General features: G+C 41.3%; 1 protein-coding gene and 1 pseudogene across 3 annotated transcripts in view; both read left to right on the top strand.

Annotated features, from left to right (window-relative positions):
* The first annotated feature begins 3,432 nt into the window (after window positions 1–3,432).
* On the top strand, window positions 3,433–5,042 carry LOC144379879 (small ribosomal subunit protein uS2-like; annotated as a pseudogene).
* A 1,321-nt stretch (window positions 5,043–6,363) lies between these two features.
* Window positions 6,364–17,655, top strand: part of SENP2 (SUMO specific peptidase 2) — a 32,197-nt gene continuing 20,905 nt past the window's right edge. The window contains exons 1-5 of one of the 3 annotated variants that reach the window (XM_036084705.2): window positions 6,364–6,621; window positions 8,887–8,942; window positions 12,991–13,124; window positions 13,550–13,616; window positions 15,441–15,531. In XM_036084705.2, the coding sequence (XP_035940598.2) occupies window positions 6,521–6,621; window positions 8,887–8,942; window positions 12,991–13,124; window positions 13,550–13,616; window positions 15,441–15,531 (449 nt within the window). In that variant the 5' untranslated portion in view covers window positions 6,364–6,520. The remainder of the gene's footprint in view (window positions 6,622–8,886; window positions 8,943–12,990; window positions 13,125–13,549; window positions 13,617–15,440; window positions 15,532–17,655) is intronic. The other 2 variants (XM_078068180.1, XM_078068181.1) reach the window with 2 other exon arrangements.

Raw genomic sequence — 17,655 nt, 5'->3', positions numbered from 1 at the left:
CAGAGCCTTTCAAGGATAAAGGGCTCTAGCAAGGCCGGTATGCATATTGGCAAGACAGAGGCAAAATGCTTTTATTAATTAAAAATTCAGGGGCGCCTGGGTGGCTCAGTTGGTTAAGCGACTGCCTTCGGCTCAGGTCATGATCCTGGAGTCCCGGGATCGAGTCCCGCGTCAGGCTCCCTGCTCAGCAGGGAGTCTGCTTCTCCCTCTGACCCTCCTCCCTCTCATGCTCTCTGTCTCTCATTCTCTCTCTCGCAAATAAATAAAATCAAAAAAAAAAAAAAAATTCATTAAAGGGGCGCCTGGGTGACTCAGTCGGTTAAGTGTCTGCCTTGGGCTCAGGTCATGATCCCAGGGTCCTGGGATGGAGCCACGCGTTGGGCTCCCTGCTCAGCGGGGAGTCTGCTTCTCCCTCTCCCTGCTGCTCCCCCTGCTTGAGTTTTCTCTCTCACTGTGTCTCTCTCTGTCAAATAAATAAATAAAATCTTTAAAAAAATAAAATAAAATATTATTATTAGAACCAGATTTCAGTTTTTATTTTTAACTGGCTTTCCAAGGATTGATCACAAGAATCTTGCACCTTCATTAGACAGTTATACACACAGAGCAGGCCCACAGGGTTGTCTGGGTGAGAAGCAACTCTGGAAAAATCCACCCCTGTAATTTGGAAGGCGTACCCTTGTGACATCTGCCTTGGGTCCTCATTTGGAACCATCATGAACCATTTGAGGGATTCATGCTAACTCAGCAGGGTCTTTCTTGCCTAGAGTCATCCTCCCCTTCTGGCTGGGAAACTGGGAGCAGTTTCAGGTCCTCCCAGAGATTCCTTTCTTTTTGAGGTTCTCCTTAGGGCCCTCCAAACTAAGTATCAGGGTTGCTCCATAGTTGAAGTCAGATTACTCCAAACAAACATCTGGACTTTGATGAAAATCAACCCAACCACTTTTAGTGATTTAGTAACAGAAAACCACAAATTTAATTTATAAATTTATTTTCCTTGATAAATAAGAACAACAATATAAATTTGCCTTCCTTAACAACAACCACAAAAGACAACAAAATAACAACAACAAAAGACAACAAAAGAGAGATCACCCTGCAAATAGATACAAGAGAGACAGAGCACAAGAGGAGGTGGCTTTGCAAAGGCCTGAGAAATGATCAGGGTCTGAATGACAGTAGTTCTGATGGCTTTGGAGAGGGGAAAGGGCAGATCTGTGGAAAATGTAGGAAAATGCAGGATGCAGAAGTGACAAGTAAATTGGCTTATTAGATAACTAAAGAAAAGGGAAGAGAAACATTAGGCACTCGGCCATGCTGGGCACTGAAGTCGGTCTATCACATACATAAGCACATTTCATTGGCCCACAGATCTGAGAAGCCGGTTTGATTACCTCTATTTTACAGATTAGGAAAGAGGCTCAGGTAGGGCCAGGTGCTACTTCTCCACGAAGCAGGCCAAGCCTGTGAGCAACTTTTGTAATAAAATCTAGGACAAGGAACTCTACTTGCTTTTGGATAATAAGGCCAGATTAGATTGAACAAGATCAAAGTCACATTATTAGGAGGATATGTTTTTCTTGATACCAGAGTTGGTCCCCGTCAGGAAGTTAATCTTCAGGGTGGTGAATGAACTATGTTGGGTATTAGGCACATTAGGCCCAAACCAACAATATCTCACGTTTGGGCTCCTACCCACTTCCATCAAACGGCCCAGAACTCTGGCAGGGGTCAGCAAAAGCAAAACTAACAAGAAATCTTTTAACACTCTGAGTGCTGGTAAAGGGAAAATGTGCAAGACTGAACAATGAATTGGAGGGCTGGCTGGGTCTTCATTGTTCTGTGGACCGGAGGTAGGTTTTGAGGAAAATTAGGGATGGGCCTTGGAAAGGCTTGGAGAGGATCTCAGCAGGCAGAAAAGGAGGAAGAGGAAGAGGATCTTTTCAGAAAACTGGGCAACCGTTGAGGATACCCTAATGAAAACTTACACAATGAGGAGGTGCCCCTCCAGCAGTACGAGGGTGCAAGTTACCCAAACCAAGGAAGAAACCTCAATGTCCTTGTTCCTCCATATGGCTTTGGGTTTTTTTGTTTGTTTGTTTGTTTTAAAGATTTTATTTATTTGACACAGAGAGAGAGAGAGATAGCGAGAGCAGGAACACAAGCAGGGGGAGCGGGAGAGGGAAAAGCGGGCTTACCGCCGAGCAGGGAGCCCGATGGGGGGCTCGATCCCAGGACCCTGGGATCATGACCTGAGTGAAAGGCAGACGCTTAACCGACTGAGCCACCCAGGCGCCCCTGTTTTGTTGTGTTTTGTTTTGTTTTTGTTTTTCTCTAGCCCTCTGGTGAAGAGCTCCCAGGTCCAGGAATGGCTGGCTCAGTGGCGGGGATAATCCCACTCCTTGACCAGTGGACAGGCATTGGCCTACGCCTCTACTGTGGACGGCAGGGCAGCGGGGGCACCAACTGGCAAAACCCCAGGCAGGAGAAACTTGTAAGGCTGAGTCTCCTTCCTTTCTTCCTTTCAGAGGGCAACCAGAAACATTAAGAGGACAAAAAGGGGATGTCTGTGTGTGGAGGTGGGGGGTGGGGCGGAGGGTGGGGGGTGGGGCGGAGGGTGCGGGTCGTGGCTAGCAATCGCTTGACTCGGGAGCTCCTGTTTGCTGTTGAGGCCCAGGGATTTGGACTGAGGCAATTCCGAAGCCCTCCACTTTTCATGGAGGGTGACTAACATTTCATTTTGTGTATGTGCAGGTGCTACTGATGAGGCGGGAAAAAAAAATGTGGTGTTGTACTAGAGTGGCCTGAGACTCGTTGCCAGTATTTCTTAAATCTTGGTGGCCAAAACCTGGGATAAGTTGCTATTCTAAAGCAGCTTGCAGTTTTCTCATTTATGTTTTGAACAAAGACTGCTCTCTTGGTTTGGAAAATCCCTTCCCAATCAATACTTGAGGGTTCTTCTTGGTTTGGTGAAGGCAATGACCAATTCTTACAGTGGAATGGACAGTTGGGACACAGCCAAAGTGCTCTGCATAATAATGCCAGTGGTAGACTTTTTAAAAGTTAATTGAGGGGGGAGGTGTCTGGGTGGCTTAAGCAGTTAAACGTCTGCTTCCGGCTCAGGTCATGATCCTAGGTCCTGGGATCAAGCCTCACATCAGGGCTCCCTGCTCAGCGGGGAGCCTACTTCTCCCTCTCCCTCTGCCTGCCACTCCCCCTGCTTGTACTCTCTCTCTCTTTCTCTGTCAAATAAATAAATAAAGTCTTAAAAAAATAATAAAGTTAATTGGAAGTCTAGCCTCAAACAGGTTGGGGTAGAGGTGGAAGAGAAATTCTCTGCTATTGGTGCCTTGTCAAAGATGTTGAGAACAGTGGAGAGATAACTTTGCAGGGAGGAAAGTCCTTCTGGGAGGCAATGAGCAATAGACTACGGATGCAGTCCTTTTTTTTTTTTTTAAGATTTTATTTATTTATTTGACAGACACAGCGAGAGAGGGAACACAAGCAGGGGGAGTGGGAGAGGGAGAAGCAGGCTTCCCGCCGAGCAGGGAGCCCAACGCCCTGCTGAGCCACCCAGGTGCCCCAGATGCAGTCCTTTTAATAGCCACTTCCAAAGCAACTGCTCTTTGCTTTCCGCACTACTAGGGGAGGGGTCCACACAGCGGCATTGTTCTACATTCCCACCATAACTTAAAGGGAAATTTTTACAATGTCTGGAGCTCTTGATGTCCTGCAAATGAAGGAGGAAGGTGTCTTCAAATTCCTTGCAGCAGGAATCCACTTAGGTGGCACCAACCTTGACTTCCAAATGGAACAGTCCATCTACAAAAGAAAAAGTAATGGCATCTACACCATAAATCTGAAGAGAACCTGGGAGAAGCTTCTGCGGGCAGCTTCTGCCATTGTTGCCATGGAAAACCCCCGCTTAAAAAAAAAAGTCCTATCATCCAGGAATACTGGCCAGCGAGCTGTGCTGAAGTTTGCTGGGGCTACTGGAGCCACTCCTATGGCTGGCTGTTTCACTCCCAGAACCTTCAAGAACCAGATCCAGGCAGCCTTCTGGGAGCCAAGACTTCTGGTGGTTACTGATCCCAGGGCTGATCACCAGCCTCTCACAGAGGCATCTTATGTTAACCTGCCTACCATTGCTCGTGTAGCATAGACTCTCCTCTGCACTATGTGGACATCACCATCCCTTGCAACAAGGGAGCTCACTCAGCGGGTCTGATGTGGTGGATGCTAGCCCGGGAAGTTCTGTGCATCTGCGGCACTAATTCCCATGAACACCCATGGGAAGTTACGCTGATCTTTACAGAGATCCTTAAGAGTTTGCAAAGGAAGAGCAGGCTGCTGCTGAAAAGGCTGTGACCTGGGAGGAATGTCAGGGTGAATGCGATGTGGTTTTGGAATATAGGTGAGGTGAGGTGGGGTCCAGAGCTGATGACCAAGAAAGAATTCTTGAGATGTCTTTGGTGCAAAACGGTGGTTTTATTAAAGAACGGGGTCTGAACCTGTGGGCAGAAAGAGCTGCTGCCCTGGAGGCTTGAGGAGTGGTGATTATGTACTTGGGAGTTGGGGGACGTCAGGTAAAGGGAGGTTTCAAAAGAACTTTCATATGCTAAAGAGGACTGACCTACAAGATACTGGAGGCCTTGCCATTGTCTAATTAAGGTTGTTTTCCCCTATAGCAAAGTATTAACATTAAGATAGTTGGGAGATTCCTGGAAGAATGTCACTCATGTCCCACCCAGGAGTGGGGGTGGGGGAGGGAGGTTGCAGATCTTTATGCTTTATCTTCAGCTTGCCTTCTGCTCCCTTATCAAATGGACTGCTCCAGCTCCTGAGTTCAGTGCTACTCAATCTGAAGTCAAAGACTGGTCTGAAGGCATGCAGGTGCCCTTGGTGCCTATTCAGCAGTTCCCTACTGAAGACTGGAGCGCTCAGCCTGCCACTGAACGCTGGTCTGCAGGTCCTACTGCTCAGGCCACTGAATGGGTAGGAACAACCACTGAGTGGTCTTAAGCTGCTCTTCCACAAAGGCAAACAAAGTGGAATAAGGTTGATGGAAATTAAACAGTTTCTCAAGAAAAAAAATCTTTTGGTCTTTGTAATTCTATTCTCAAACTTTGAATAATAGTCTGCTGTTAGCTGTATTTGGAGAATGAAGGGAGGGGCCCACATCCAACTTGGGATTTGCTTCCAGAGTGGTGATAGGCACAGGTGGGTAGCTGGTGGTTCTGGAGCTCTAGGTGGTGACTTGCACCAGAATTCCAGAACACTTTATTGAGCAAAGGACGAGGCTGTCATGGGGAGTGCCTTAGTTAAAGTTCAAGCAAGCCTGGAAGTCTGGCATTAACTGAATTATAAAAAGGGTCAAGTGGCAGTCAGGGATGGATTTGTGGGGCATGAAAAGAAGGATTCTAGGACTGTTTGGAGGAGGGGACTGGATATTCTGTCACTAAAGAGGGTGGGACTTTTTCCTCTTACTGATAATTAACCAGAAGTGTGACGTCTAGATAACAGAGGGAGAGTTAATCAGCACTCCTTGCCAGCCGGGGGAGGTGGAGGGGAAGACCAGTAGGTACTGGTAGGACTCAGGTACCACTCTCCCTTAAGTAAAGCCCTCTTTGAGTTCTGCCCTTCCCTATCCCTCCCCAAGGGGTGGTTTTCCTTTCTCTGGCTCCTACTGCACTTTGCACATAATTATCTTGTAATTTGTAATCACGTCTCTCCCAGTAGACTCACATCAAGGGCCAGGGACTGGCGCTGGTTCTCAGATCCTGGTTCCAATCCAGCTACACCACTAGTTAGCTTTGTGACTTTAGGCAAATTACTTAATCGCTCTATGTTTGATTTCCTTATTTATTAAAAATGGGCACAAGACTCCTCCCCATCGCCTGGGGGTGCTGGGAGAAATGCAGGTGACAATGTGTGTAAAGTACTGGACAGAAGGTATATGCAAACTAAAGGGCAGTTAGTAGGGTAAACATTTGTTAACTGATGTGAACTACCTTTATTCTGTGCCCTCAACAAACATTTACTGAGCAACTACTGTATTTCAGGCCTCCGGAGCGCTCCCTCCCTCCGGGGTGGAGAAGCCTCACGTGTGGCCTGAGGGCCTTGTCCCGCGGGCCGTCTCGCGACTGGCTCCGCCGCAGGGAAAACCCCGCCCACAGCCTTTCCGATCTCGTCAGCGATTGGACTGGAACCGTCCCGTACTCATTCCGGTTGCTAGGTTCGGGAGGAGAAGGTGGGGGCGAAGCTGCGCGTGCGCAGATTGAGGATGAAGATGCTTTCCGGTCGGGCGGGAGGAGGTGACGTCAGGAGTGGTGGCGCGGTTGGGCGGGGGGGGCATCCTATAACCCTTAGGACGTTTTATCTGTGGGCCCTCCGATAGCGTCACAAGTCGGCGACTGAGCCTTGGCGGTGGTGGCCGAGGCGGCGAAGGCGGCAGCGGCGGCGACAGCTCTGGGGTTTGCGTCTCGGGGTGTGTCGGCCGCCGCTGCTGCTTGGGCCTGGTATGTACAAATGGCTGGTTAGGATTCTCGGCACCATTTTCCGTTTCTGTGACCGGCCGGTGCCCCCTACCCGGGCCCTCCTGAAGAGGCGGCGCTCGAACAGGTGAGAGGAGAGGGGGCCGAGCGCCAGCCTGGCTGTACCTCCTCCCCCACCCGGGGCTCGGCGGGGAGAGCGCTGATCCAGCCAGGCAGGCCCTGCTCGGCCGAAACAGCTGGCCGGGCCAAGGCGGTGGAGGTGCGAGTCGCGGGTGTCCTGGTGACGTAATCGCTCCCTCCACGCTGTGCGGATGCGCTCCTGATGATGGAACGAGCTAGTTGTCTTTGGAGTGGCCCGCGACGGTTAGGATCTTTCATGTTCTTGTCAGAGCCCAAGCTGGTTGCTGTCAGATGGGGCTGAATCGTATCTTGCTACTCTTAGGTTGAAAACTAAAAATTGAAGGAATACTGTCTGTGTTGTGGTTCACTGTTAACGAAGCACACTCCCAAGTGTCATCTGTAGGCAGTAAGTGCAGCTAAGGGAAGTGAGATTCATAGCTTGCCCAAAGCCGTTTTGACTGCAAGAATTGTTCTCTTAGCACCAAGAAACAGCAGCTGTTTTGTTCTGAAACAGCTGTCAAACTGTGTGTGTGTGTGTGTTTTGCAGGGGAGGGGGGTGGTACTGTGCTTTAGAGTTAGTGTATGAGGGGGAAAAATTAGGTGTCTGATTCCTTTAAAAAGATCACTAGTTTGTACTCTAAAATTCAGGTAAAATTTTGGGAAACCTAAAAGTTGGTTTGTCTCATTTCATACCACCTTGCTTGAGAATTAATCTAGAGAATAAAATGCCATACCAATTCCATATACCCCATCATCAACTTTTAGTGATCAAGTGTTAATTTCATTTTTTTTAAATTAAGCCTCAAGATTGTTGAAGAGTGGTTTCTTGGAGCTTGAGAGAACAAGATGATTTAATACATGAGTCTGAGAATGCAGGCCATTGATGAAGTTGGCTGTTGGCTAAATTCCATCATGTGTTCTAGAGAGCCCAAGGTTTCAACCTATTCTTTTCTACCTTTTTGTGAAGTTGGTGTGAGGATCATTTGAGAACATGTTGTAAAGTGCCTAAAATGATGCTTAATATATATAAGGATAGTATTTGTTTATTCTACCCCAAGGGCCTTGTGCCGAGGCTGGTGCATGATAGACACTTGGTGCATATTTATTGAAGGAGAGAATGTTAATTCCCCCTCCCCATCCTTTATTTTCGCTGTGAATCCCTGCTTTCAAATAGATGGAACAATGATTTGGAGATGAAAACCCTGTTCTTCACCACATATCCTTAGTCTAAACCAGTTCTTCACAATGTAAGCCATTTTTCAGTCAAAATGAAGCCAGGAGATCTTACTGGGACTTTAAAGTTATGAACTGAATGGTATTTTCCTGGGATTTATTCTGTTCATTATTTTTGGTAAAACTGATCAATCATAATTATCATTAAAAAGATGACTAATAGTATATCATAAGCCTTTAACATTCTTGAGGTATAGGTCCAAAAACTTTCCCAAATTCCCCAGTTTTTTATTACCACTGTAATTTAGTTTCCATGATAGAAGTGCAGTTAAATAGAACAACTTTTCTGGCTAAGAATTATATTTTAAGGCTTCTTATATTGTCTACGTCTAGTGAAGTAGAAGATGGCTTTCCTTGCAGGGGCGGGGGAGATGTCATCTTTCAAAAGGAAATTATTTGTTTTAAAATCATTTCTGGAGAGGGGTGCCTGGGTGGCTCAGTCGTTAAGCATCTGACTTTGGCTCAGGTCATGATCCCTGGGTCCTTTCTGTGACCGGCCGGTGCCCCCTACCCGGGGGCACCGGCTGGTTGAATCCTGCATCAGGCTCCTGGCTCAGTGGGAAGCCTGCTTCTCCCTCTCCCACTCCCCCTGCTTGTGTTCTCTCTCTAGCTGTCTCTCTCTCTCTCTCTCTGTCAAATAAATAAATAAAATCTTAAAAAAAAATAAAAATAATAAAATCATTTCTGGAGAGAAAAAGGAAATACAAGTCCTAGGCTCTTACCTATGTTCATTTACTAGCCAAGTAATTTCTGGCCAGTTTCAAGTTTGTACTTTAGCCAGAGTACAGATTATCATTTGATAGGGAGTTTTGAGTCCCTTTGAAATAGTTTAAGCAATAGTGTTAAGACCTCAAATGGTAAAGGCCTACTATAGAGGAGTGTTTTCTTTGAAAGCATCAGTTGAATCTGATTTTTTTGACAAAGTGGATGAAGAGGATGTGTTGTATGCATACTAGGTTTACTTACAGAAATGGATTGTGTATATGTAAATATATATATATATATATTTTTTTTTTTTTCTCTCTCTTTCTCTTTTCAGCACTTTGTTTTCTACAGTGGACGCTGATGAAATACCAGCTAAAAGACCAAGATTAGGTATTGAATATGATAATTTTTAAAATTACATTTTTTTAAATAGGAAAAGTATATGTATGGAACAACATTCAAAAGGTAAAAAGTATGTGCAGTGAAAAGTAAGTCTCTTTCCTGTCCCTTTTCTACTCAGTTATCTTTTCTGAGGTAACCACTGTTAACCAGGACTTGAATATCTTTCCAGATAAATAAGGCTGTATGTTGAATATGTATTTTAAAATTTTCAATCTTCTATAAAGAAAAGGCGTTTTTTATTTTTGAGGAGAAAACATGGTAAAAAACTACTTCAAACTGAGTCATCTAGTTCACATAGCTGAGTGAATGAATCTAATGTGTTGCCCCAAATTGTTTATTTCTCTGTATCCAGAGGGCTAGACATAGCTTGATAGAAGAGAACAAAACTAGATTAAAGGAAAAAGGCACAGTGGAGTGCTATAATAGTATTTCCTTTGTCTCAAAAATGAATGTGCATTTCGATCTACCTCCAGATGTGGTAGTTAAGAGTAGACATGCCTGTTAAGATTTCATTTAAATTCGATGAGTACTTATTGAGCATGTCTTACTGCTAAGCAATGTGTTAGGTTCTAAAGGAACAAGAAAAAATGAGTAAGACAGGGTCTCTGTTTTTAGGGACCTTAACAATTGTATAGGTATATGATTGTATCATTGAGGGTATAAGACAAGCATATAAATAATTACTAATGTCAGTAGGGATGTGATAAATGAAATAGGAAAGATAGTTACAAAATACTGTCCCAATTTTCAGCTGATTAAAAGTCTCAGTAAATATTTGATGAAAGAGTGAGTATGTGAGATGGATCTTAAAGGATGGGTGGGATATCAACAGAGCAATAGGAAGGGAAAGCATTCTAGGCAGAGGGAACAGTTATGGGAGAGTTGTGCAATTCAGGAAACAGTGAATAGAACTCAGGGGAAAAGTTGGCTAGAGAGAGGTGTATCAAATTAAGAGGACTTTGAATGCCAGATTTATACTAAATTCATTAGGACAGTATTTCCCAAAGCACAGGATAGATATCAGTTCAGGAAATGATTTTAGGGGATACAACATTTCATAGCATTAAGTAGTATGTGAATTATGTAGAAAAAAGTTATATCCTTTTCATTTGTTTTTAATTTTCTGACTATTTCAAGCAGAAAATCTTGATTTAATGCTAGTATGTTTTTAATACTTATCTACTACATGTGACTCCACTTTTTTTTTTTTTAAGATTTTATTTATTTATTTGACAGAGAGAGAGAGAGATCACAAATAGACAAATAGGCAGGGAGAGGGAGAAGCAGGCTCCCTGCTGAGCACGGAGCCCGATGTGGGGCTCAATCCCAGTATGCTGGGATCATGCCCTGAGCTGAAGGTAGACGCTTAACCGGCTGAGCCACCCAGGTGCCCCGACTCTCCCTTCTTTTAACAGGCCCAGCTAGAACTTACATTGTTACGTTTCATTTCTTTATAAGGCAAATAATGTTTCTTTACATGTATAGTAGTGATATAAAGTTACCTTTCAAATACATTTATTTAGCAAAAAATATGAATCAATTTTAAACAAAAATGTAAGTAAATAACAGTGTGGTAAAGACCTTTGACAGTGGTTACATCTGAAACTCATGTAGCATTGTGTGTCAACTATCCTTCAATCAGAACAAAAGAAAGCCAAAAAGAACTTTGAGGGTGGTATTACAGAAGTTTCCTGAAATAATTATGGTAAACATCTATTTCATGGACTTTCTTCCATGTTAAAGACCCCTCCCTCCATGATTTCCATGAAATATGTATTATAATTTTCTGAATGGCTACTATAGAAAGGAACCTAAGCCAAGGGGGAAGCAGCAGGTAGCAGGTGTAATACTTATTGGCAGAGTTTGTAAAGGTCTACAGGAATGCATCCAATAGGCCTCTCCGTGATGATGCCTATTGAGCACTTGAAATGGGGTCAGTGTGACTGAGGACCTGAATTTAATTTTAATTAAATATAAACTTAGGTGATTACATGTGGCCACCGGCAACTATGTTGGACAATACGACTCTCTTGTTTGCTTTTGAGAGGAAAAAACAAAAGGAGGGTAAAAGGAAAAAGAAGACCTTAGAATCACAGACACATGATCTTAGAGATGAAAGGAATTTTAAGAGATCTAACTTAGTCTATTGTGAGGAAAGTAAGGTGGTCTTTTCCCCATTTTACAGATGAAACAGGCCCCCCCCCACTCCCCCTTCGCCCTTCCTCTTCTTCTTCCTCCTCCTCCTTTTTTGAGTTATTGAGATCTTTTTGGCATAATCTCGAGGAATACTCAGATTTTGACAAATTCGTAGGAAAATAACTATTCCAATACTTTTTAGCATCCACTATTTAACTCTGTTAGTTATTAGGAATACCCGTGCTCCCTGGGGTCTGGATTACAGGCTCTGGGTTAAGCACCAATCTCTAAAGCTTATATTCTTCCACTTAAGAAAGTACAGCAGAATATAAGTGATATCCCTCAACATTACTAGAGGGATAACCGGGAATTCTCTAAGTCTTAAAATGAGAAACAAGTAATTTGCAAACTTTGATACTTTTACCTATTCTCTAGATACAAATTACTTCAAATTGCATTCTGCTTTACTTAGCTATCACATCCTCCCTGTTGTTTAAGTTACTCCCCTATTTTTCTATTTCTGTTTTATATCTTATATGTTCTGGAGTGCTTGTTGTTTTAAAGCCACCATTTCAATTTCAGGCTTTTTTTCTCTAAAGCACAATGTGGGTAAAATGATGGTCTCTTTCTCTCAAACTAGTGCTTTAAAATACCCTTAATTGGGAAATAGAAAGGAAATTGTAGAGAACCAGTCAGTAGTGTAGGAAATGAGAAAGGAGTACTGTCATAAAAGGAGGAAGTGTGGCAAGCACTGAAATCTACCCCTCCTTCTTATTTATTTACTTACTTATTTTGTAATCTTTATTTTTGGTGGCGGGGGGGTGGTGCATCAGATCTAACACATCTCAGTAGAGGGATAGCCTTATTTCATCATAGATGTATAAGAGCTGCATGTGTTATGCTTTGCTAATTCTACCCTTGAGTAGCCAGTGTATAATAGGCACTTAGTAAATAGTTATTTAGGAGCATATTGTTACCTGCCCAGGAAGTAAGGACAAACCAGTGAGTAAATTATAGTGCTTCCTGTAAGATTCTGCCATACTTAGTGTCTACGTGCTGCAGGTTAAGTTATGCCCCTATCTCTCTGGTTTATTTATTTTATATATTCTGAAGAACTCATTGCTTAAAAGTTGTCATTTCAGGGCATTTATTTATGAATCAGTATGTGATTTGCTGAAGTGATGATTTCATGTTTTTGTAGCATCCCAGAAGAGATATCTTGTTAAAAAACAAAAATCACAGGGTGCCTGGTGGGGCATGTGACTCTTGAACTTGGGGTCCTGAGTTCACACCCCACACTGGGCCTAGAGCTTACTTAAAAATACCAACCAACCAACCAACCAACCAAACAAACAAAAACGGGAGCACCTGGCTAGCTTTGTTGGTAGAGCATGTGACTCTTTTTCTTTCTTTTTTTCTTTTTTTTGAGAGAGAGAGAGAAAGTGTGCATGAGGGGGCGGGGCGGGAGGGGGAGAGGAAGAGAGAGAATCTTAAGCAGGCTCCACGACCAGCATGGAGCTCAATGTGGGGCTTGATCTCACAACCATGAGATTATGACCTGAGCTGAAGTCAGGAGTTGGACGCTTAACTGACTGAGCCACCCAGGTGTCCTGCATGTGACTCTTGATCTCAGGGTTGTAAGTTCAAGCCCCATGTTGGGCATGGAGCCTACCTAAAACAAAACAAAGCAACCCCAAAACCCAGAATCACAATACTGGAATTCTAGTTATTCAGATAGGAGGAAAGTTACTTTTATGGATACCTACTTATCTCAGTGATTGAAAATAGGACTTCTAATAGAGATTGAGAGAGGCCTTTTCTAAAATATAATCTTATTTTTTTGCTAGAAGTTTATTATTCTATACTTATATGTATATGTAATCTATATTATATTGTCTAGATTATTTCATTCACCAAGTCAAAACCAGTCTCTACAATGCTGCCAGCTTATTTGGATTCCCATTCCAGCTGACCACAAAACCCATGGTAACTTCTGCTTGTAATGGAACACGGAATGTGGCCCCTTCAGGAGAGGTCAGTGGGGATAGGGTTCCATTGGGGCTACTGATCTTTGTACTTATTCATTAAAGTTAAATTTTAGAAATATTCTTTTTAGGAATTGAGTGGAATGACTTCTTTCCAGAAATGTTGATGTCTTTATTAGCCTTGATATAAAGGCCAAGAAGTTAAAGATTAAGAAATTACACATTAAAAAAATATTATAAAGAGTCCAATTACTAGTACATCTGCTTTTCTTGTTTAAGTATATGTAAAGAACCTAAAATAGTTATTTTATATATAATTTTGTGAGTCTTCACCAATTAAACTTTTGGTCTTACTGATGATGTCTCTTCTGTGAGCTAGTGAAATAATCACCAATAGAGTGATTTTTTTATATTAAAAACTTATTTAAATTCTAAAATTGAGATACTACAGAGGTGATTCTATTTGATTTTAAGGTATTTTCGAACTCTTCATCTTATGAACTGACAGGTTCTGGATCCTGGAACAACATGCTGAAACTGGGTGAGGTGGTCAGAAATCTTTCTGCTTTCCTGTACTTCTTTCTGCCTCTTTTTTCTGAGTTTTGAGAATATGAAAGGAAAACAAATACTGAGTTGGGTTGGGATGAGAACACAGACATATTCTCTCTACCTTCTAAAAATTATTAAATAGTTTTCTTTTAGAATTGTCATTGGATTTATTTTTTGTGTTTTCTGTTTGTATTATCAGTGTCCTTAATGTGACTTAGTTCAGAGTTCATTCATTAAAAAAACAAATAAAAACATTTCCTGAGAGCTTACTCTGTGTCAGGCATGTGTTATCAAGGATAACAAAAGGGCAAAATAATAAATAAAACCTTTCATAACAAAATACAAAACAAATAATAAAATAATAAAACCCTGTCTTTAAGGGACATCATCTGATTGGGGAGCAACTTTAGGTTTCCAGTTCTCATAGTTTTATGCATTAGGCACCTCCATGTCATTCTTGGAGCCCAAAATTGAATTGTAATTATTGTACATAACTGTATAAAATTCTGTCATGGGGAAAACTAGGAAGAATCCAGACTCCTGAAAATGACTGTGATCTCTGTCACACAGGCCTATAAAGTTTGAAAGAAAGGGATAAAAGCTTTTAGAAAAGTTGTGGGTTCTGAAGTCAAAAGTGGAAGAAACTAAGGAAATGATAAAAGAAGCTAAGGAAATAAATGAAACTAAGGAAATGATAAATGATAAAGTGATAAGGAAATGATACTACCTTACAGTAGTAAGTTTCCTTCTCAAGCTTTTTAAGTAAAGTCTCTCTGGTGGCAGAGAAGAGCAAAGGGGAGTAAATGCATACCCCTGAGTCTGAGAATCTAATTCCAGAGGACCTGGAACAAAGATGATATTTTTTTGGAGTCTTTCATTTCATTTTAAAAAGTTAGTACAAATTAGATTTTATAATCTATTCATACTGTTTGAATATGTAAATGTTAAAAACTATTTATCATTAAAATGGACACATGGAAGGGATGGGACTGTCTTGTGCCTGAGGTATCAGCACTATATTTCTGTGTGCTCGTGTAGCCTTGTCAGAGAAGCACAGGTATTCCTGGGGCAGGTTTCTTGTATAAAGGAGTCTACAGTCTCTTATCTGAAACCCTTGAAGATGTGCTGGGGAATGTAAAATTTTTCATATCTTAGATATATTGTCTTTTTTGAATATTGTTTTAAAAATCCCATTAGAATTGAACATTGGTTCAAATCAGGTTTTGCAAACAAAGGAATTCAGGTCAGTTTAAGTTTTGCTGCTACAGACTTGTGAAAAAACTTTCAGTTTTAGATCTCTTTACATTTTGGAGTCTTCAGGGGCTCCACAGTTGTGCTGTAGCTTCAGCAGTAAATGTGGCTGATGAAAGTTTGGTTACCCTTTTTCGAAGTATAGTAACCATCTCATAAGTGTTGGAAGCTTCCAGTGAAATAGTAACATATAGTAGGTTTTCATTTAAAAAAACCTGTTTTCTTGGGAAAAAGAAATGATTCGAACAACTCAATTGGATTAGATTACATGGAGTTTGTATCATTGAGTTCTTCATGCTTCTTGATGGTTCCAGCAAGTGCAACTAGAAAAGCTTACCTGTGAACTTTTATTGTCTCTCTGAGATCAAAGACAAATTAAGCACTGTTGCTTTTTCTTCAGCTTTTATAGTTTGTTCTGGATCTCTGTATAGTAATAGCATTTGAAAGAATAAGATATTTAGTTCTACAGCGTAGACTGTTCACAGATTTTCTAATGCAGACTGTTCACAGGTTTGGGGTTTTTTTTGTTTTTTTTTTACAATTACAAATGCATTTTTTAAAATAGGTAATAAATCTCCTAATGGAATAAGTGACTATCCAAAGATCAGAGTGACAGTAACCCGAGATCAGCCCCGCAGAGTCCTGCCTTCCTTTGGGTAAGTGTTAAATTCTGCCTTTTTGTAAATGGAAACTTAGCACTTAGGTGTTCACTCTTGCTAGGCATTCCCACTTTTGTTCTATTATGTAAGCTTGTTAAGTAAGTACTCTGAGGTGAGTAACTTGCCAGATGTCATACAGCTATTGAGAGATTTGAACTCAGGTATGTGTTACTTTCTCTGTACTATAGCCTATGCTTATAGCATCTGATTTTGAAAACCTTTTAAAAAGGATTTGTTGCTCACTTCTAAACTTAATTTTTTTTTTTTTTTTAAAGATTTTTTATTATTTATTTGAGAGAGAATGAGAGAGAGCAAGCACATGAGAGGGGGAGGGTCAGAGGGAGAAGCAGACTCCCTGCCGAGCAGGGAGCCCGATGCGGGACTCGATCCAGGGACTCCAGGATCATGACCTGAGCCGAAGGCAGTCGCTTAACCAACTGAGCCACCCAGGCGCCCTAAACTTAATTTTTTTTAAAGGATTTTATTTATGTATTTGAGAGAGAGCGAGCGAGCACAAGCAGTGGGGAGGGGCAGAAGGGGAGGGCGAGGGAGAGTATCTCCAGCAACTCCATGGTGAGCATGGAGCCCCACACAGGGCTCAGTCCCATGACCCTGAGATTACAGCTGGAGCCGAAACCGTGAGTTGGACACTTAACCGACTGAGCCACTCAAGTGCCCCTAAACTTTATTTTTTAATTTTTTTATGTTAATTCCAGTACAGTTAACATACAGTATTATATTAGTTTCAGGTGTATAATCTAGTGATTCAACAATTCTACACATTACTGAGTGCTCATCATGATAAGTGTACTCTTTAATCACCATCACCTATTTTACCCATCCCCCTACCCACCTTCCCTAAAGTTTATTTTTTCCCTAAACTTTATTTTTGAAGTATAATATGCATATGGAAAATGCAGAAACCATGATGAATTTTCATATACTGAACACACATCAGTTTTGTGAAATGTTCTTCTTTTAGTAGTAATTTTCTTCTTCTTTCTGTGTTCTCACATTCTAGTATTTCTATTTCTTGGATATTATTTTTCTAATTTTTCTCTATATTGATCTGATTGATCTAATTTTTGTATATATTCTCTTCTTTTGTTGTTCTCCTTTCCCCTAAAAACGAAATCTTTTGCTGATTTTTTTTTTTTTTGATGTCATAGTTTTTAAGTAGGAAGAGTCCTCCCACTCCCTCCTCCTATGGTTTTTTATTGCTCTAAGAATCTTATTCTTATTAAAAGAGGCAAAAAAAGGGGCTGCCTGGCTGGCTCAGTTGGTGGAGCATGCGACTCTTGATCTCAGGGTTGTGGGTTTGAGCCCCCTGTTGGTCACAGAGATTACTTAAAAAAAAAAAAAAAAAAAAGAGGCAAAGACGTATGCACTACCTTTTCTTATTTCTTTAAAGCTGTTAATTATTTTAAAATTTCTTCTTCTCCCTACTTTGTTTCCTCTGAATTCCTTTCCCCACTTTGGTTTATTTTGGTCTTTTCTTTCATATTAGAGTCTTTTTTTTTTTTTTAATTGAGCTATAACATATTAATTTCAGGTCTACAACATAATGATTTGATATTTGTATATATTATTGAAATGATCACTATAATAAGTTTAATGTCCATCACCATACAGAGTTACAAATTTTTTTCTTGTGATGAGAACTTTTAAGATCTACTCTCTTAGTAACTTTCAAATATACAACATGATATTAACTGTAGTTACCATGCTGTGCATTACATCCCATGACCTACTTATTTGATAACTGGAGGTTTGTACCTATGAGTTTAGGTTTGTTTGCTTTTTAAAGATTCCACATGTAAGTGAATCATATTTGTCTTTCTCTGACTGACTTATTTCACTTAACATCATACCCTCAGGGTCCATCTGTGTTGTTCCAAATGGCAAGATTTCCTTCTTTTTTATGGTTGAATAACATTTCAGTGTATATTTTCTCTATCCACTCATCCATTGATGGACACTTAGCTTGCTTGCATGTCTTGGCTGTTGTAAATAATGCTTAGGTGAACATGGGGATGCAGATTATCTTTTCATATTAGAGTCTTTGTTCAGATATCTGGCAATCTTTGGCTCCCCATTCCCGTTTAAGAATGAGACATTAAC

The sequence above is a fragment of the Halichoerus grypus genome, chromosome 1, assembly GCF_964656455.1.
Source record: "Halichoerus grypus chromosome 1, mHalGry1.hap1.1, whole genome shotgun sequence".
Classification (NCBI taxonomy): Eukaryota; Metazoa; Chordata; class Mammalia; order Carnivora; family Phocidae; genus Halichoerus; species Halichoerus grypus.
Note: the sequence above shows the minus strand (reverse complement) of the source record. Positions and strands in the feature narration are given on the sequence as shown.